The 22515-nt window shown below is 35.6% G+C and overlaps 1 protein-coding gene and 1 long non-coding RNA gene across 2 annotated transcripts; both read left to right on the top strand.

Moving 5' to 3' along the window:
- The first annotated feature begins 4857 nt into the window (after positions 1 to 4857).
- Positions 4858 to 5247, top strand: LOC109135988 (uncharacterized mitochondrial protein AtMg00860-like). Its single transcript, XM_019251595.2, has one exon. It carries the CDS (start codon positions 4858 to 4860, stop codon positions 5245 to 5247), a length of 390 nt encoding a protein of 129 aa, XP_019107140.2.
- A 662-nt stretch (positions 5248 to 5909) lies between these two features.
- On the top strand, positions 5910 to 19139 carry LOC125493504 (uncharacterized). Its single transcript, XR_007270111.2, has 3 exons — positions 5910 to 6283; positions 13776 to 13856; positions 19051 to 19139. It is a non-coding gene; the product is annotated as an uncharacterized LOC125493504 (long non-coding RNA).
- Positions 19140 to 22515: the final 3376 nt, after the last annotated feature.

The following is a 22515-nucleotide window of genomic DNA, read 5'->3' as shown; positions in this document are numbered from 1 at the left end:
GGTGCACGTCTGTGCCTTAGGCACGAATTTTATATGGGAAGGATCGATGTGTTTGATATTGTATTTTTTCGAGGACTTGCTCACATTTAACTTGGAAATGGGTACCTTGGTCACTTAGGAGTTCATGGGGTACTCCATAACGACAAATGATGGTCTTTTCTGAAAATATGGCTACATGTTTGGCTATCAATTAAGCATAGGATGCAGCTTCTACCCATTTGGCTTATTAGTAATCAATGGCTACAAGGATGAATTCATCCCCCCCCCCCAAGTACCAAGTGGTATTATTTTACCGATAATATCAATTCCCCAAATTGAGAAAGGCCAAAGTGAGGTAAAGGTGTATAGTAAGGAAGGCATGACATGTTGTAAATTCATGCATAGTTGACATTTCGGACATGTTTTCGCATTGAGATAATAGTCTTTCTCTATTGTAGTACAGTAGTAGCCTAAAAGAATGATCTTTTGAGCTAACATGTATCCATTCATGTGTCTACCAAATATTTCATTATGGACTTGATCCATAACCTTCATGGTGTCTGGTTTATCTATGCAAAGATGGTGCACGTCTTGTGGTGTTCTTTTTTACAGCATCCCATTATATTCGAGATATTGGGAGGCTAGGAGCCTTAAGGTGCGTTGGGCTCTTGTTGAAGCGTCAGGTGGATATTCCTTTTAGGTTAGGTAATCGAGTATGTCAGTGAACTAGGGATCAGAGGGAGTTGGATTTGGTTCTGTGTCCAAGGTATGAATATAAGCAGGCTCTTGCCGACAGTCAATGATAAATGGAATTTCAGGCATTGTGCGAGGAATCCTAATCATGGAGACCAAACGGGCTAAGGCATCGACGAATTGGCTTTTCTCTCGAGGAAGATATGTGTTTTGTATTTCAGGTATTTCTTCGGCGATGGCTTCTAGATGGGCTTGGTATTGCAAAAGGGTTTCATTTTTTACTTTTCCTCCTTTACAGATTTGGTTGATAATCAAAGATGAATCACCATATACCCTAAGTTTTTTTAATGTCGAGGGATAATGTGGCCTGGAACCCTATAATGTATGCCTTGTATTGATTAACTGTGTTATTAGTAATATCAAAGTCGAGTATAACAGATAGATGAGTGTGTTCGCTTTCAGGTGATACCAGGAGTACACCAGTGTCGCATCCTTTTTGGTTGGAAACTCTATCGAAATATAGATCCCAACATTCATCTTCTGCCATGAGAAGGTCTTCACGAGGAAACTCATACTCCTCACGAGATCCGTCTACCGAAAAATTTGTTAGGAAGCGTGAAATAACATTACCTTTGATGGATTTATGAGGGACTAATTTTAAGTCAAATTGCAAGCATTACTACCCAGCGGAAGAGTCTATCTGTAACACCCCGTAATATCTCTACGAAATTCGCGCGTTAATTTATTTATTTATATATATATATAAATTCGCGCGTTAATTTATTTATTTATGCGTTATATATATATATATATATATATATATATATATATATATATTCCCTCCGTCCCAAAATATAGTTCCCATTTCTATTTTGGGAGAAAAATTTTAAAAACTTTGACCAAATATTCTTACTAATGTATACAAAAAAAATATTCAGGAGAGGTCTTGTTAGATTCGTCTGAATGTGTAAATTCGTAATATTAACTTTTTATATTTTCTACTAATAAGAAATAGAAGGTATCGTAGGTCAAAGGTACGTCTTGGAGACCGTGCAAAATGAAATGGGAACTATATTTTGGGACGGAGGGAGTATATTATTGGATGTGTATATGTATATAACTAAAATTTTGAAAACTACATTTGTATAACCTACCATCATTTTTGAAAGTTTTGGAAAGTATCGTTGTCGTTTGCTGTTGTTGTGAAATTATAATAGTTGGTGGTATATTTATTTTAATGTTCCTATTCATAAGTAAGTTAGCAATATTATTTATTATTTTAGTAAGGTGAGTAGTTAATATTTATTTTAGATGAGAGCTTCATTTATTTCTATTTTGGGCTAACGTTTTGAGATTCGAGTGTTTTAGTTTGTAAGTGGGTCAACCCACTTGTGTTTCGTGGACTAGGATGTCCGAAATTTTGCAAGGGAAAATGGAGGGAATTCTTTTGCTTATCAAATCAGATTTTACATAATTTAGGTAGCCATATCACTCCTAAATCCTTTCCCCTTTGCAAATGATCATATTCTCTTTTCTTTCCTTAATCTGGCACCCAAATCTTGACGTAAATAAATTAAATTGTTGCCCAAGGGAAAGAAAGACAGCAATTTTCGTCCTCTTTGGTGGCCCTAGTCACACACCTATCACAAAAAAAAATAGGGAGAAGGGTCTTCTTCTTGCTCTTCACAAATTCAACCATTCTAGTGTTATTTTAAAGCTATTTTCAAGAGTAATTCAAGCGTAAGGTTCGGATCTTTGGTATTTCTATTCTCTTACATCAAGGAGGACGTTTTCTATTATTTCTTATCTTCTTTCTCTATTTTTCCGCGCTAGATCAAGGTAACTAACATTCCTTCTAGTACTTTAGAGTTTAATTAATAGTTAAGTGATGTTAGAATCATGTTAGAAATAGTATTAGTTGTTAGAATTCATGCTACTAATGTTTTACTAATTTTATATAGTACTTTAGAATTAGTAGAATCGTTATACTTATTGTACTTATAATTAGAATCATGTCTAGGATTGTTATTCATGATTTATTATTTTATTTCATATGTTAATTCATGTTTTTATAATATATTGGTTATTGTTAGAATCATGTTTAAGGTTGTTATTCATGATTTATTATTTATCTCAAATGTTAATTCATGTTTTTATGATTATATATTGTTAGAATCATGTTTAGGGTTATTATTCATGATTTCTTATATTATTTCATGCGTTAATTCATGTTTTTATTATTGTTATATGTGCTGGAATTTATTTATTTCCTTGAAAAATTAAATTTAGTTTTGTCTTTAATCTATGTTCATGTCGTGAATGTTGTAGTATGATGGGTATGTCATTAGAGAAGTTATTAGTTATTTTTACACTACATTTAATTGAGTTAATAGTGTTGGAATTATTTTATTTGTTATACATGTTTATGTTTTAGTGAAATAATGTTTTATATACTTATCCTATTGTACTATAGAATTTTAAGCATGTTTTTAGGAGGTTTATTAATTGTTTGTGGCTCTTTTAAGGAATTATTTAGTGCTGGAAAGGTGTTAGAAGTAGAAACGTATGTTGTATGTTTTGGTTATTTTTATGTTCATAGTTGGAATCTTCAAGGAAGATGTATGTGTTCTTTCATTATATTTCTTGAAGTATTAAAGTAGCATGTATATCTATTGGAGGTTGTGAAGTAAGTGCGAAAGAGAGAAGAGGGAAGGCGTGACACCACCACCACGACAGTCGTGGACCGCCGGCAGCAATGCCACGCCACTGCTACAGCCGCGGCAGTGGGTTGGTCGTGTACCACGACCAGTGCTCGCCATCCGGTTGCTACTTGTTGTTTCGCTTTATTTTTATTATGTTGAGCATGAAATTTATTTATATTTTATTATTTCATGTATGCTGAATTTTGAATTATTAGTTGTTGAAGCATGTTTACTATTTCTATTTTTGGTTAAATAAAAGGGTTTTGAAGGAGTTTATTTCAAATCTTAACTTTTAGTAAATATATAAATTATTATTACTTTGAAGTATTATTCTGAAGAATTGGTTTGAGAAAAGTATGTTTATTTGGGATATTGTGATTACTTGAAGAATAATTTGATGCTTGAAGATTACTATTTATATGTTTTCTACTTGGTTTAGAAATATTTTATTTTGAGTTGAGTAGTCTAAGGGATCTTGAATCCCGAAGGTTTTGAACATGCAATCTTAGAGGATAGGAGGCACTGAGCAGGGTGCTACCCTACACGGGAGAAACTTAGGATATGTTGTCGTCCGAGATGACGGAAAACGTTGTGATGTTATCCCACATCGAGAGTTTAGCCATTCTAAAACACAGACGACGGTATGGAACGTAACCCATAGGCTATTTTGGAGGTTGCGATCTGACATACTCTTAGGAAGTGGGTTGCGGTCACTAGCGTTCAACTCACTCAATAATATTAAATTTTATATAATATATATATATATATATATATATATATATATATATATATATATATATATATATATATATATATATATATATATTGATGACTTCTACTATTTTAAATTATATATTCATCATTTTCTTGTCATTTATTATGCTTTAATTACTTATAGATGGATTATCGTGTTGGTTAACTTGTTTGATGGTTTACTTATAGTTTCGTTAATTTTATTTCATACTTTGTCCATTATTTTGTCTCCATGATTATTATCTTGTGTTTTTAACATTATTCTTCGTTTATTAAATTGTTAATCGCCCCGTTGTTAAAAGCTCCGTACAGAATGGCGCCAGCTGAACTGCAAGAGTCGAAAACTCAGCTGTAAGAATTAATCGATAAGGGTTTTGTATGGTCAAGTGTATCCCCATGGGGTGATCCTATTCTATTTGTCAAAAAGAAGGATAGGAGTATGCGCTTGTGTATTGGTTACCGAGAGCTTAATAAGGTAACACTCAAAAACAAGTATCCATTGCCCCGTAGAGATTTTTTTGATAAGTTAAAGGGTGCTGATGGAGTCTCTAAGATAGACATGAGATCGGGTTATCATCAGATTCCTGTAAAGAAAGAAGATATCCCTAAAACTGCTTTCCGAACAAGGTATGGGCACTATGAGTTCATTATTGTTATCCCTTTCGAACTTACAAATGCGCCTTATGTTCATGGATCAGATGAACCGTTCTTTTCATGAGTACTTGGACTCATGCGTCGTATCTTTATCGAGAGTGATCTTGGACGTTTGGAGAAAAAGAAGTGGTATGCAAAGTTCTCCAAGTGCGAGTTCTGGTTGAAAGAAGTGGCTTTTCTAGGCCATGTGATCAACAAAGATGGGGTTATCATGGATCCTTTTAAGATCAAGGTCGTTGTGGAATGGGAAAGTCTGAAGAATGTGTCTGAGATCAGAAGTTTTCTAGGTCTTGCTGGTTGCTATCTGAGATTTGTCCAAGATTTCTCCAAAATAGCTCAACCGTTGACCAAGTTGATGAGGAAGAAGAGTAAATTTGTGTGGGCAGTTAAGTGTGAAGAAGCTTTCCAGGAGTTGAAGAAATGCCTCACTACTGCTCCAGGAGTAAATTTGTACCCCACAATGTGATGAAAGTAGTATTTTCCATGTCTTCCTCAGTCATTTTAACCTTTTTATATCTCGTGTATCCATCCATGAAGAAAAGAAGTGCATGGTTAGTAGTATTAGCTACTAGGATATCTACGTGAGGTACGAGTAAGTCATCTTAGGACTTGCTTTGTTAGGTATCACTACTGCAAAAATGGCTAAAGAGACTACCTATAGGAGATCGGTTGAGGTTACTAACCTATTTCTTAAATATAGAAAATTAGTGATTATCCAAAACCATTCTCTTAAGTTTAAATATCTCACTTATTGAAAAAGTTGTTTTGAAATAGGAGACTTTCTAAGTACAACCAGCTTACTTGAAATATTTTTAAATTTTTAGTTTAATTTTTTTCATCATAATACAATATTTTACGTATGTACTCTTCTTGTTGTGATATAGGAGACCATTTCTAACTATAACCGGTTTTCTTGAAATATTTTTATTTTAAAATTTATATCTTTTCAGCATATAGTAATGTAATGTACGTTCTACATATATAATTTGTTTTTAAAAAAATTGTTTTTCCTTTTAACAACAACAAATACAATAAAATCCCATAAAAAGAAGAAACAAACACAAAAAAAAAACCACCACTCTTTATTATGTATCAAAAAAATGTACTCCTTTAACAGTTATACTGCATCATGCGTTAAGTATTGAAGCCTAAAAAAATTATAAGCCTCAAAAACTTTCTCAACCCCGCCATACTCGAAGCCACGCACGACGCACCATTACCAAAACCCCAAACCAATAAAACCCCACTCCCCATAATCCGAATTCTCCCAACTGCACCTACATCCCCTCAATTCTCAATTCAATTCGCAAGTTAATTTGCAATTTTAAAACTGGAATTCATCATTCGCAGTTGCTCATTTCCATTAACGGATTCAATTCACCACACGCGGCTCAATCAAATCCATCACCGACAACCACTCGATTTTCTCGTTATTCCTCTTGCTTAATCATCGGCGGCCGCCATTCCCATCGCCGAACCGTTTTCGCGCCTCCCTCTCTTAGGTTTTGTTATCTTCTTTTCTTTAATATTGTTTTGAAATATTTGTGATACATATTGATTAAGCATTCAATAGCATTCGAACAAGTAAGTAAGAACAAAGAAAGAGAACATAAGATGTTTGTAACAAACCGGTTCAATTAGATTGAACAACCACCACTTTCACTTCCCAAATACCACCAATCAAAGATCAAGTTATAACAATAAGCTTCTAACTTGCATCTACTTTGTGATTCAATCACTAAATCAACGTTTAAGTGAAAGAATTAAGCAAAGATTTGATATTGGTCTAAATTGACCGGAAATAGCAATAAGCACAGCATTAGTGTTTAAGCATAAACTTCAATTTTGATTCAAATGACTTAATTCCAAAAGAGTACAAAGCTAACATATTTGTTTACATTGTGTCCAAAATTCAGCTATTTGGACCCATAGCTACGCCAACTAAGCTAATAAAATACAGAAACAAAATTACAACTTCCAGCACACCTCCTACAAACTAGCTTAGCACTATTGGAAGTTACAAAACAGAAAAACTACCAATGGAATACTAAAGTAAACATATTAAACTATACTCCTCAAAAGCTTGACCATTTGCAGTAGTGATGATTGTCCCAAAAGCTTCAAAGAGAAGCTAGGAGACGCTGGAGCTGGGCAGGTGATACCTTGCCTTGAAGTCTTCTTCTTTCATTGGATATGGCCTCTCTTGCCCATGTGAACTTCATATGGCTTATACTCTTCCCAAGTCACATTCAGTGGAGGTGGCAACCAAAAGCAGCAAAACAACTCCTAAACTAGCTTAAAAAACCGGATTACATGAGCTTAACTAGCTTACTCTTAAAGCATGATTAACTAACTTAAGCATGTACTTAGGCTACTAATCACTTACTAAACTTGATTACAATACATAATGATGTTTAAGGTGTCATTAAGTATTATTAATCTTGCTTAAGTAGAGATTAACATAGGATTAGCCTAATCAAGTTGCTTAAGTAAGGTTTTAGAAAACCGAGCTAGTTAGGCTTAGAAATTGAACCTCCTTTACCATGTTCTCCTTTGATCATGTAGAAGAAGACCTTGGTTGCTTAACTAGATGCTCCTGCATCATTCTCCTCAGGTTCGAAAAGGTCTTCTTGTAACTCTGAATCATCTGCAAGATATGGAGCTAAATCACCAACATTGAATGTAGCTGAGATGTTTCCCATTTCATCTGGCAATTCTATCTTGTATGCATTGTTGTTGATCTTTCTAGCACTTTGAAGGACCATCACTTCGTGGCATTAGCTTGTTCTTCCTCCTTGTAGGAAACTCTCTTTCCTTAGATGTAACCACACTAGATCACCTGGCTTGTAAAGAACTTCTTTCCTGTGCTTATTTGCTCGAACCTTGTATGCTTCATTCACCTTCTCTATTCTGGTTCGAATTTGCTGATGAAGTTGCTTCATCTCCTTTGCTTTCACTTCAGCTTCTTTGCTACTATGTGCTTCAATAGGAAATGGAAGTAAATCAATAGGACTTAAAGGATTAATCCCATAATTTACCTCAAATGGTGATGTTTAGTAGCATAAGTTGGTGATCTATTGTAAGCAAACTCAGCATGAGCTAGCTTTAGATCCCAATCCCTTTGAGACTTGTTCACAAGTGTCCTTAGCAGCATAGTTAATGTCCTGTTGGTCACCTCAGTCTGGCCATCAGTTTGAGGATGAGCAGTAGTACTAAACAGCAACTTAGTACCTAAAAGCTTCCACAAGTTCTTCCAGAAATAGCTAAGAAACTTTACATCTTTATCAGAAACAATAGACTTAGGAACTCCATGAAGTCTAATTATTTCTTTAAAGAACAAATCAGCAACATGAATAGCATCATCAGTTTTATTACAAGGAATGAAATGAGCCATTTTAGAGAATCTATCTACTACCACCATGATTGCATCTTTTTGCCTTTGAGTTCTAGGTAGAGCAACAATGAAATCCATGCTCACATCTTCCCATGGTTGAACTGGAACAGGTAGAGGCGTGTAAAGCCCTTGGTGAAAGGACTTTTAGCCTTCTGACATATAGAACATCGAGCTAGAATAGCATGAACATCTCCTGCAAGTTTCGGCCAGTAGAAGTGTTCCTGCAATACATCAACAGTTTTGTTAATGCCAAAGTGTCCTGCTAGTCCTCCTCCATGAACCTCCTTGATTAGCAAATCCCTTAATGAGCATTTAGGGATACACAGCTTGTTGTTTCGAAAAAGAAAGCCATCTTGCAATGAATAAGCTCCATGAGATCCTTCTTTGCATGCTTCTAACAATAAAGAGAAATCTGGATCATCATAATACAATTCTTTAAGATGCTAAAGCCAAGTACACGAGCCTCCATAGAGAAAGCATAGAATGCCTCCTTGATAAAGCATCTGCAACAATGTTAGAAACTCCAGTTTTATATTTTGAAACAAAATCAAAGGACTGAAGGAATTCCACCCATTTTGCATGTCTTGGACTGAGCTTATGTTGTCCATTTATGTACTTCAAAGCTGATGGTCTGAATGTAACACAAATGAGCTGGTCTGAGATAATGAGTCCAATGAGTCAAGGCACGAACAATAGCATAGAACTCCTTATCATAAGTGCTGTAGTTGAGTCTATTGATTAAGCTTCTCACTGAAATAGGCTATGGGCGCCCTCCTTGTTGAAAACAGCTCCAATGCCACCCACTTGCATCACACTCCACTTCAAACACTTTCTTGAAATCAGGTAAGGCTAGAACAGGAGCCTTACTAAGCATGTTCTTCAATTGATCAAATGCTTCTTGTGCTGCAGGAGTCCAAATAAAGGACCCTTTCTTGATACACTCAGTCAATGGCGCCAATATGGTGCTAAAGTTCTTGATAAATCTCCTGTAAAAAGAAGCTAAACCATGGAAACTTCGAACCTCAGTGATAGATTTAGGAACTGGCCATGACTTGATTGCTTCCACCTTAGATTCATCCATAGAAATGCCATTAGATGACACTATGAATCCAAGAAATGTCACACTTGAAGTAAAGAACTCACACTTCTCCATCTTTGCATACAGCTTCTTTTCCCTTAGTTTAAGGAAAACCTTCTTGAGATGCATTAGATGTTCCTGTTCACTTTGACTATACACAAGAATATCATCAAAATAAACAACAACAAAGATACCAATGAAGGGTCTGAGTACCATGCATAAGCCTCATGAAAGTACTAGGAGCATTTGTCAAACCAAATGGCATCACACGCCACTCATACAAACCACTCTTAGTTTTAAAAGCTGTTTTCCATTCATCACCCTCTTTGATTCTAATCTGATGATAACCACTTCTTAAATCAATCTTCGAAAATATAGTGGAACCATGTAACTCATCAAGCAAATCATCAAGTCTAGGTATTGGATACCTATACTTCACTGTTATGTTGTTAATAGCACGACAATCCACACACATCCTCATAGAACCATCCTTCTTAGGAACCAAAATGACAGGCACAGCACATGGACTAAGACTTTCTTGCACAAATCCTTTAGCTAACAACTCACTAACTTGTTTTTGAACTCCTTAGCTTCTTCAGGATTACATCTATAAGCTGGTTTATTAGGTAAAGGGGCGCCAGGAATAAGTCAATTTGGTGTTCAATTCCTCTACTAGGGGGTAACCACATGGAAGATCAATAGGAAAAACATCACCAAACTCCTTCACTAAAGGTTCACCATTTCGTGCACTTCATTAATTTCATCATTTTCATCCAATAACAACAACAAATACATAACCTTCCCCTTTTCTACAGCTTTATCAAGTTGAGGTTTAGAAAGGATTAAGGTTTTTTTGTTTTGTGTTTTAGGTGAGGTTGTTTTGGTTTAAAGATTCGGCCATGGCTAGGACTAAGTACAATTTTCTTCTTTTATGCATGAAAGTGTAAGTATTAGTCCTACCATTATGCAAGGTTTCTTTATCAGATTGCCAAGGTCTACCTAAGAGTACATGACATGCATCCATAGGTAATACATCACATAAAACTTCATCTTATAAGAATCACCAAAAGAAAAGCTAATTAAAGCTTGTTTTGTTACCTCCACACAATTGCCATCATTAAGCCAATGAAGCTTATATGGTTTTGGATGTGAGAAAGTAGCATGATTGAGCTTGTCCACCATAGAAGATGAGCACATTGGTGCAGCTTCCTCCATCAATGATCATCACGACATATCTTCCCTCCAATCAAGCATTTGTGTTTGAAAGATTTGATCCCTTTGAGAGGAACCAATTCAGCTTCTTTGGCATGAAGAACTCTTCTTAAAACAAGGCTTAAATGATCACCTTGAGTCACCTCTCCAACCTCCAAAGCTTCATCACTTTCGGCCTCCTCTTCATCGCCTCTTCTTGTTTTCTTCAGTTCAAGTGATTCTTCAATGTTTTTAATGTCAATTAAAGTCATTACTCTTTTTGGACATTGAGCTTGATAATGACCATAACCATGACACTTAAAGCACTTTACATCAGATTTTTTTGAGGTTTCATCACTACTTTCTTCCCTTTATCAACACTTTACCATCACCTTTAGGGTGTAAGGAGATGTGTATGGTGTTTTAACATTAGAAACTCCCTTAGAATAGGTAGTCCCTTCACAAAAAGGTTTCTTCTTCTTCTGCTTAATGTGTTTTTCAACTTTAAGAGCTAACTTAAAGAGTTCATCTAAGGTAGAATAAGGATGTAACTCCACCTTCCTCCTAATGTCTTTTTCTAACCTTCCTAGAAAACGAGACATTGTTTGCTCCTCCTCTCTTGACATCAATTCATATCATTAAATTTTCAAACTCATGGATGTAATGTTCTACCCCTTTATGTCTTGAGAAATTCAGCAATTGTTATATAAATCAAGAGTATAAGTGGATGGTAAAAACTTCTCCCTCATTTTCTTCTTAAGCTTACTCCAACTCTTAATTTTAGGCTTTTGTTTTCTATTTCTAGCTAAAACAACATTCTCCCACCAAAGGGATGCATACCCCTTTAGCTTAGCTACAGCAACTTTAAAGGCCTTTGAATCATCATACTCCTTAAGTTCAAAGATCCTATCACACCTTGAAACCCACTCCAAATAAACATCTGGATTAAGGTTTCCATCAAACTCAGGAACTTCTAACTTAATGTCTCTAAAATCATCTTTTTTTTGTGGCTTTCTCCTAGTTCTTGAAGACTCAGAGAAGAACCTCCTCACTACTATCATAAGGCTACACCTTCATCCTCCACATTTTCTCTCCTTAAAGGTCCTCTATACCTTCTCTTACAACGTCATCAAATTAGCCATTTGCTCACTCAAAGTGGCATTTGATTCTCCAATCCCACCATCCTTGCCTCATGCACATTCATACTCTTCTAAACTGATTTTCTTCACCTCCACTCATGATTGATTCAACCTCAACAAGAATAGGCTAGAAAGAAAGAAAAGAAGTGTGTTTGGCTTAGAATTAGGTTCGGTTTTGGGGGGGGATTGTGTTTGGGTTTTTTTATGTGTGTTTAATGTGTTTAAGGGATGAATTAGAATGCTCTTAACAACCTACAGCTCTGATACCAAATGATACATATTGATTAAGCATTCAAGAGCATTCGAAAAGTAAGAAGAACAAAGAAAGAGAACATAAGAGTTTGTAACAAACCGGTTCAATAGATTGAAAACCACCACTTTCACTTCCCAAATACCACCAATCAAAGATCAAGTTATAACAATAAGTTTCTAACTTGCATCTACTTTGTGATTCAATCACTAAATCAACGTTTAAGTGAAAGAATTAAGCAAAGATTTGATATTGGTCTAAACTGACCAGAAATAGCAATAAGCACACAGCTTAGTGTTTCAAGCATAAAAGCTTCAATTTTGATTCAAATGACTTAATTCCAAAAGGAGTACAAAGCTAACATATTTGTTTACATTGTATCCAAAAATCAGCTGATTTGGACCACAATAGCTACGCCAACTAAGCTAATAAAATACAAGAAACAAATATTACAAACTATCCAGCACACCTCCTACAAACTAGCTTAGCCACCCTATTGGAAGTTACAAAACAGAAAAACTACCAATGGAATATTAAAGTAAACATATTAAACTATAAATCCTCAAAAGCTTGAGCCATTTGCAGTAGTGATGATTGTTGCCCAAAAGCTTCAAAGAGAAGCTAGGAAAGACGCTGGAGCTGGGCAGGTTGCATACCTTGCCATGAAGTCTTCTTCTTTCATTGGATATGGCCTCTCTTTCCCATGTGAACTTCACATGGCTTAGTACTCTTCCCTAAGTCACCATTTCAGCTGGAGGTGGCGCCAAAATGCAGCAAAAACAACTCCTAAAGCTTGCTTAAAGAACCGGATTACATGAAGCTAAACTAGCTTAGCTCTTAAGCATGATTAACTTAACTTAAGCATGTAATTAGGCTATTAATCACTTACTAAACTTGATTACCAATACATAATGATGATTAAGGTGTCATTAGTATTAGTTAATCTTGCTTAAGTAGAGATTAACATAATGATTAACCTAATTAAGGTGCTTAAGTAAGGTTTTAGGACAAACCGAGCTAGTTAGGCTTAGAAATTGAACTTCCTTCACCATGTTCTCCTTATGATCATGTAGAAGAAGACCTTGGTTGCATAAGCTAGATGCTCCTGCATCAATTTGGGTGCTTCCAATTTAATATTTTTTGCGTCATTCTTGGGGAAATTTTGTGGCTACTTTTTTGCTTTAAGGTTCAATACAAATATACAGTTGTGAAGTTGAGTACCTCTACAACTTACAGCGTAAACTAAAAACTAAATTTTGGTGTAATTTTAGGTTTTTTTGTGCGAATAATTGGTTTAGGTTTGGTTTAGTAATTTCTCATGATGAATTTCTAATTTTCCTATTGTTTTCTTCCTATTCCTATTTGCAATTATGAGAGCTAATTAGCTTAATTTTGTTCATGCATTAAAGATTGCTCTAAAAATCATAAATTTAGTGATGTTATAAGGTATTGGAAAATTGTTGTTTGATGGTGAGTGAATTGACAAAAATTGTTGGAAAGTTGTTGTGTGATGGTGAGTGAATCAACCAAAACACAATTTTTTGATGGTTTATGTTAATGATTTGAACTATATATTTTGATGCAATTGAAGTATTTTTGCTTCCATCATCATAATACCACTCTTTGATGTCAAGCCATTTTCTCACTTCTCGTTAGCTGAACACCACGTTTCACAGCAGCTTTTGCAATTGGACTTCTTTTCCATAACTTGACAATAGAAGCTGCCAAACCCTCTAGTTGCCTACTTCTTCCTGAAGATAAAACCCAAGTACAATTACAAAAGACTAAACATCTAGCAGGTAGAATCACATAAGAGTTAATAGACCAAGAGCAAAATGAGGGGGAAGAGTTCTAGCAATCCTTCTTAATGTTCTAGACTCCTTCATTTCAAGAGTACGTCTGACTATGTAAGGAAGAAGTCTAAATGGTGGCTGGTATCCAGGAACTAAATTTGGCAGCAAATCAGCACCTACGGGTAATGGGTTATTGCCTGGCCAATCCATATATCTGGGCCCAAGATCAGGTAATAATTTCTCTTTTTCATCCTCATACTTTGCATCCATTAAAGATTCATGATCTCACTTGTCATCACCAGTTTTTATGAGGTTCTCTTCTGGATACCATTTATTACCATAAGAATCATCATGTACAAGATTTCTTATATTTTGATCAAGCAACAAATAATCAGTAACCTGGTTTTTGTTTTTCTTTAAAGTCCTCCCATGAACTTCATAGCTCACTCCTCGATATAATTTAACGATTTGACTTGTTTTATGTGTTTATTTTTTATTTTAGGTGTGGCTTGTATTGTTGCTAGCACTTTGAATTGTATTATGTGGATTAATTAGGTAAGCAATTTTTTCTACTTTTATGGTTGCTTGCATATATTCATTGTGCATTAACCTAGTACCCGTTCGTATGGTCCTTGTAAGTTTAACCTCACTTAGGATGTAAATTTTTTTTTACTATTTTATAGGAAAATTTCGGCACAATATAATATTCCCCTTAGAGTTCTCCAACTACACGATTAGTGTAGAGTATCACTGAGATAGTATTATATATATATATATATATATATATAGAGAGAGAGAGAGAGAGAGAGAGAGAGAGGCTGTCGAATTTTTCTTCGAAACTGATAAACAAGTACCCATTAACTAGTGAGGTAAAATGTTCAAGGATGGGTTAGGTTGGAGAAATAAGGACTAAAGGCCTATGATTACATGTATATGAATTTTTGCACATAGGTAAATAGGCCATGATTCTTTAGATATGTTTAAATTGTTGGTGTGTAGATATGGATAGTCATTAGATATGAAAGTTAAAACTAGATGATCCTGAATATATGGCCGGAGTAAAGGAATTTATTGAATTCGTTGTTAAGAACTTTGGAGGTCATACTAGGTTACCATGTCCTTGTTTCAAGTCTCATAATTTTTTGCATAAAAGAGTAGATGTAATACTTAATCATTTGAACAAATCGACTTTCGATACAACATATACTGTTTGGATTGGCATGGGGAGAAAGTGTGGAGGAAGGTCCTACTATTGATACGGGAAGATATGTTATGGGAAGTTCATGATAAGTTTGATGAGAATCCTTCTCCGTTTGAGAAATTGTTATTTGATTTTGAAAAGCCTTTGTACAAAGGGTGCGAAAAGTATACAAGATTCTATAAACCGGAAACTGCAAGTGTTCTGAGCTTCTTACAAGATTTTACCACCGAACTAAAAGCCTCGTTCATTGTTTTATTGGTTAAATGGTCAGGTTGGCCCGGATTTATTATGTAGAGGCGGAAATGAGTATAATCAGGGAAGTTCATCAAGCAAAGGATAGCTTATGTTAGGTTCGTTGTTGACTTGGAAAGAATATCAGTTGTATACTGGATGCCTTGAGTCTGGAGTAATTTATTGGAGATGTTGGTCATATAATGTATGAGAATGTCGATAGAGAGAATCTTGTGACCATATCAAGAGGATCTTATGATAAATAGTTTTGGGAATTGATTATTGCTTTGTGCATTTAACCCTTTTAGAATAAGAAAAACTCCTCACCTAGGCCAAAAAGTTGATGAGAGAGGATATTGGTGTTTCTCTTCAGGATAATTTTTGCTAGTTTTGAGAGTTCATATTGTATTGTCTTTCCAAATATTGTTGTTTCAATATATTAGCTTCTTCATAGATCTCTCATGTACATATCTGTAGCTTTTGTAGAGGTTAATATTCATCAGTGGCCATCTTTTCATGAGGTGATATGGTAAAGTTTGTAACTTGCTTAATGAGCTTTGTTGCAATCATTCCTTTTTCAAACATGCTTCCTACTTCCATTTGGGGGTTAAGAAGGTGATGCTCTTTGTAGGATTCTTGTGAATTCTACTATATGTTAGACAATGTTCTTCTCCTGCTTTTCACTCCAGCCATGAAGTTAATTATTTTCACTTTCAGCAGATATGTATTTCTACCCGTGTTACCCTCGTTGTTCAGCTTTTGTACTCTCGGCATGTTGTTTGTTATACAGGGTGTTCACTTTCGTCGTGCTCAGATATCTTAGCTTAGCTACTTGGATATTGTTGTGTACTTGTTTTTTATGAATAAGGTTGTATTATTTATGTCTGCGTTAGTCTCATTTAATTCCCAACCCAGATAACTAGTAGCAAAAAGTCAACCTTGTGAAACTTATAAAATATATATATTATATTAGTTCTAATTATAATTATCTGGAATTATTTTGTAGTACTCTCCTGGGATTCCTACCACTTATTCGCAAGATATGACTGGCGAGCTAAGAGATATGTGGGTAAATTATTTAAAGAATCAAACACGAGACGATGGAGATTGAATACAACAATCAAGTTTAAATAGTACATATTATTTGATTATTTTGGAATTTTAGTTTTATATAGAAACTTTATTTTTAAGACATTAAATATTGGACGAAATTTAAGCTTTCACAAGTGAAATTGGTTTTTGATAAGTGCGTTTCTAACGCACTTAATGACCTTCTTTTGGCTTGTTTTAGCTCCCTTTTCCTCCTTTTCTTCCTTCTTTCTCCTCACTTTTCCCTTCTATTTCATTCACTTGATCATACTTGGTCATAGTGACATTTTGCTAGATTTTCGATCTATTTTGATCGAATTTCTAGCACATATGCTTCACCATGTTTGTTCGTGTTTCTATTGCAGGTATTGCCCTCTTCGGGGCCGAGAAATGCGAGACATGGCACAAGGGAACGAGCTAGAGGCTGAGAGGTAGCCTGAGGTGCGCTTGGTATGCCCCGCACACGATGGTGCGCCCGCACAAGCTACTGGTGCGCCCGCACCATCGACCAATTCTGGAGCACAAAATAGACTACATTGGTGCGCCCGCACAAAGCATAAGGTGCGCCCGCACCTATGTCTGGTGCGCCCGCACCAAACCGTGGTGTGCCCGCACATTCTGACGAAGTAATTGAGGCTGAGGCAGGAGACTTAGGTGCGCCCGCACCTTACATGTGGTGCGCCCGCACCTTACATGTGGTGCGCCCACACCTTCATATGGTGCGCCCGCACCTTCATCTGGTGCGCCCGCACCATTTGACGAGAGATTTCCACCTTGAGGCAGAAGACTCAGGTGCGCCCGCACCTGAGGTCTGGTGCGCCCGCACCTGAGCAAGGTGCGCCCGCACCTCCTTTTGGTGCGCCCGCACCTCACGATCCGGACAAAAAAAAATCGATCATTAAACCCTCTTTTCGAGAGGAGTTTTAGATTTACGCTTTCATTCTAGTTTTCAGAGAATATTTTAGGGTTTTGTATTAGAGAGAAAACACTTTAGTTTCCATTGGTAATTGAGATTAGAGATCATAGTTTGTGATTCGATTTACATTCGAGGTACTTTTCATTTAATTCAATTCAAAGTTTCAGTTTTTATTTCATTCTCTTGGTGTTTGTTTATGTTCTTATATTTTTAAGATCCTCATTCTCTTAGTTTAATAATTGTGATTTCTATTAGTTTAATAATTTCTTAATCATGTTTAACCTTAGATTAGTCATAGATTTTATGTTTAATTGCTTAAACTCCATGATTAGTGAGTAGTTTCATATCTAGGGTTAGGGAAAGTATGAATAAGGGTTTTAATTATGATGTTGATGTGATTGTGAATGTATGGAGAAGTTTATGCATTGATCTTGGTGTTTTGAGACCTTAGGATAGATATTGATCACATTTATACTTTGGTATTTTGATTTCAAACGTTCTTAAATCGGATTTTGAACTCTTTTATCATCCCCAAGAATCAACTTAATTTTTATACCAAGATATTGGATGGAAATCAAGGGGATCCTTCATTAGGGGTTTTCCAAACTTATTGAATCTCTTAATCAATTAACTAAAGACCATTCGAGAGAGGATTTAGTTGATTGATTGAGTGATTACTCTTGAGGACCATTCGAGAGGGGACTCAAGTAATTTAGAGGGAAACTAAACCTTGCATAATCGTCTTTGTTGCTTCGCAATCGCATTAACAATCATCATCCGTTCTTATTCATACTAGTAACCTTAACTCTAGTGTCTTTTATTTGATATTTAAACTCGTGATATTTGCTTGTTCTAGTTGTTAGATAGTCTTAATTGTTACCAAACATCTTTCAAACCCCCAAATACCTTTCAATTAGGTAGTCTAGACTAGATAGACTCTAATCAATCCCATTTTCCCTGTGGATCGACCCTTGACTTGCCCTTACTATTCCCTTAGTAGTTGCTTGTTAGGATTATAAATATTGTTTGGAAAGCGGTTCTTAGTGCCTGAACGACACACTAAAAACCTCTTATCAGTTTTCTATATAAATTAAATATAGTAAATATTTTTTTTACATTATGAATAAAGCCAGTAGGAATTTTTGTTTCATAACATTATTGTGGTTATTTATTAATTATTTTATTAAAAAAAGTGTATATACAAGGAGTCGCAAATATAGGTGCAATACATATAATGTATGTATATACTGTAACATTTTAATTAAAAACACGTGTAATACACCTAAGACACCGGTTGTGGTTAATAACCGATTTCAAAGGGTAAGCTCGGGAGACTGCTGGTTATAAGTGTTAACTGGTTCCTAACCTATTTTCATAATATATGTACACTTATCTAAGAGACTAGTTTTACCCATCAAATGGTCTCCCAAAGAAATAAAGAAACCAGGTATTATAACCGGTTTCTTAACCTCGGACGCCTGTGAGATAAAGACTTGTTGTAGTTCGGTTTTTCTAGGCCATTTTCAACCGATTTCCTAGGATTTTTTTTGTAGTAGCTATAGTCACACACGACCTAACGATCCCATCTTTTTAGGCACAGGCACAACATAAACTATCCAGTCAGGGTACTTAGCTACTTTAATAGAACCTACATTTAGTTGTTTGGTAACTTAGTCCTTGATTTTCAAGGCTACATCGGGTTTCATTCTGTCCAATTTTTGCGTAATAGGTTTCGTGCCTTCGATTAGAGGTATAGTATACCGAGCAATTTGACAACCAATGTCTGGCAGGTCCAAATAGGATCATGTGAATATGTTGATATATTCAATTAACGTTTTGGATTAATTGGGCGCGTTCACAATCATTTAGAGTTAATCCAATTCTTACCTCCTTTCCTTCATCATCATCTGAGAAATAGTTTCTTTTTCCTTGATGATTGGTGTCTTATTTCCATGTTCTTCCACTACTTTAATTATTTCTTTTTCAGATTCATTATTGTAATCGAGAGGAGAAGGAGACGAAGAACTAGTGACAGTGCACAAGTCATAAGCAAATGAATTCATCTTATTGAAATCAATATCAAATAAGGGCTCGGCAGAAGATAGAGAATCTACTTGGATATTAGGATTAATAAACTCAGACATACTCCCAACTGGTACACTAGACTCAGAAGACTCAGACTTGGACTTAGACTTGACAAGCTCATACTCCTCAAACATCGGAAGTTCCGCGGTAGTGAAGATTATCTTCTTTCCACCTAGTGTAATCAACTTGATAGTCTTCCTTCATCCGATGGTGCCACTTGCAAGAGTAATTAGCATGGCAGGATCAAAAGCTTCATGTTGCAAGAGAGATTGAATGTGAGCAGTGTCATTTAGGCATTTGACTCTTTCTTGACCAAATATAAGTCATAATGCCTTGTAATAGAAATAGACTTCAGTAAACTATGTTACTGTGGGATTAGAAATCCCTTCTTCTAGTAAGTGATAATCCAGGAAAATCTCAAATCCTAGGTAGATCATTCCATCCTGAGTCTACTAAAAGGTTCAGGGAATTCATAGCAAAGATAAGCTTCTCCTTCAAATTACTCATTTAGAGTGGGTCAATAGGGAGAAAAAGGGATGTTATCTTTATCCTTGGTATTGCGGTAAGTTATTCCAATACTCTCTCTTAGCTCTCTCCTTGTTGGCTTGTATCCTAAGCCATATAAGTTTTCCACTACTTTAGAGTTAGTGATAGGATGTGCTCTTAATTTGTTATTTCCCAATGTCATGCCTGGAAAGTGTCATTTCTTGTGCACGATATAATTGACTACTAAGCTAGAGAAACAGTCAAAGTCAAATGGCGCCAAGTCCTCTTTTATGAGGGCTACTTGTTCATGGACAAATCAAAGAAGATCTTCATCCTCTTCATCATGATCTGTGTGGATGATAGGTTTTTCTACTACTGTACTTTTCATCGTGGAGGCATCTAGTGTTACAGGAATGCCATCTACAATCATATTTACTTGTTGGTGCAAAAAAGATTAGGAATGCACCAAGCTCATGAAGCCATGGTTGTCCTAGTAGTAGGTTGAATGAGTCCTTATGTCAATGACATGGTTGTCATATGCTCGAATGCCTTGGTGTGAAGGACTAAAATCTGCATCTTTGAAACCAAAATAACGCGCATTACACGTTGGACATACATTGATTGCAGATACATTATCTACCAATGTCATTGGGACATTCAAACCCATACATGCTACAGTAAGATGCAAAGCTTTATTGTGCTTATTACCCTCGAGGGGAAGGTCAACATCATGAGAAGATGCTATTAATTGCCAAACGTTGATTTTGGTTTTTGTTCTCATGAGCTGTTGAATGATATCGTTCTGCTGACGAAGAAGCTCTTCGGGAGGTGCAAGCAATTGTGAAGTGTTGTTCTGAACCGGTTGGTTTAGTCTTCCAATTCGAGTGAGCACTTATACCTATTCCTTTTTAGTGTCAGATTGGTATCAATCCTCCCCTACAACAAAAGGATCATCATATGTATCAACGATCTCATTGTCATCATATAGCCCTAGAGATGGAGGAATGCATCGCTAGTAGAAAAAATGCTTATTGTTGCGGTCATTAAGTGGCCTATTGCGGCGGTTTTGGCCGCGAAACAATTAAGTGGGTAGCAACAAGTAATTAATATATTATTGCGGTTTAAATCGCAGCAATATTTGAACATATTGCTGCGATTTCTGGGTAAAACCGCAATAATATATTTATTTTATGTCAGATTCATTGAGCATATTGATGCTATTTCTAGGAAAACCGCGACAATATGCTGTATTTGATAATAAAAAATAGGCATATTGCTGCGGTTTCTTAGGAAAACCGCAGCAATAGGTACAGGTACAGGTAAAAAAAATCTTTTTTTTTTTTTGCATTTTGCCATCAAATTTGAAAGACAAAAGGGCTAAAAGAAAATAAAATACTACTGATTGAAATTAATGACAAAAAATTATTATACAAAATTCAAAAACATAAAAATACAAATTGAAATATATTATTACAATATATTTAAGGCAGAGTATAAAAAAGCCAAAATTATAGTACCAAAAAAACAGCAAATCTGAAAAGAAATTATAACAATTATCTTAAAAATCACCCAACATAAGAACAAGAATGTAACTCTAAAAAGAATATAAGAAAAGATATATACTACAACTATCATATGGTAATACCACAAAACAATAAATCTTAAGTAGTAATTTCGTACACAAATAATTACAAAAATATTATAACAACAACAAATACAAAAATAACAACAATTACAAAAATGACAACAATTACAAAAATGACAACAATTACAAAAATAGGACAATTGCAAAAATGACAACAATTACAAAAATCGAATGAAGGGTCGACGACGAACGAAGGGTCGATGGCGAACGAAGGGTCGATGGCGAACGAAGTGTCGACGGCGAACAACGGGCGACGCCGAGTAGAACTGAAACGACAACAAATGAACCTTTGCGAAGACGAAATGTTTGCGAAGACGAAGTGGAACTGGAACGAATGGAACTCGTCGGTTGAGTAAAGATGATTTGACGAAGACGAACTCGCCGACTGCGAATTTTGGCGAAGACGGTGATTTGGAGCAAATTTCGAACAAATTTTGCCGGAGACGAAGACGAACAAATTTCGAACAAGCCCCAACGTCAGAGAATGAGCAACAGATTAGGATTGAGAGAGAGAGGAGATTATTGCGTACAAATTAGGAGTGAAAAGCGAAAACGGCGGTAAGGATGAGGCTTGGGGTTTGGAAGGACAAGTGTAAGAGAGAACATATTAGGAGTAAGAGAGAGAGAAGACAGAAACGACACTGGATGAGGTGAGAGAGAGGAATGAAAAGGAAACCCTAGCTGGCCTTTTTATTATTAATTTTAAAATTCTATTGTTGCGGTTTCTCTAGGAACCGCATCAATGGATTAAAATATTATTAAAAAAAAAATTTCAATAATATTTTATTGTATTGCTGCGGTTTTATGTAGAAACCGCATCAATAGGTCTGGTCAAATAGTCAACTAAACTTGAAAATTTTTCCGTTGACACATATTGCTGCGGGTTCCAGCCACAAACGCATCAATATGTTTAATTCTGATTTTTCCTTTTTTTCGTGGTTTATTGCTGCCTACGCGTAAAACCGCATCAATACCACCGCAGCAATAAGCAAAAAAATTCTACTAGTGCATACGCCATTTTCATAGTCACTTCCCTCAGTGACATACTCATCTACATCATCACTGGTTGTAGACACATAATCGTGTCTCCTCATTTAGTACCCTATGATGTCTAATATCCCGCTCTAATTGGTCTGGATCGAGGAAGAATAAAGAATGAGTCTAAAATAAAATACTTTAATCCCAAAATTATCTTCTAAGTCTTTTTATTAACCCACTAGTTTTTTGGACCGGGAT

The sequence above is a fragment of the Beta vulgaris genome, chromosome 9 (genome assembly GCF_026745355.1).
Source record: "Beta vulgaris subsp. vulgaris cultivar EL10 chromosome 9, EL10.2, whole genome shotgun sequence".
Classification (NCBI taxonomy): Eukaryota; Viridiplantae; Streptophyta; class Magnoliopsida; order Caryophyllales; family Amaranthaceae; genus Beta; species Beta vulgaris.
The sequence above is the reverse complement of the archived record's forward strand: the minus strand, read 5'-3'. Positions and strand labels throughout refer to the sequence as shown.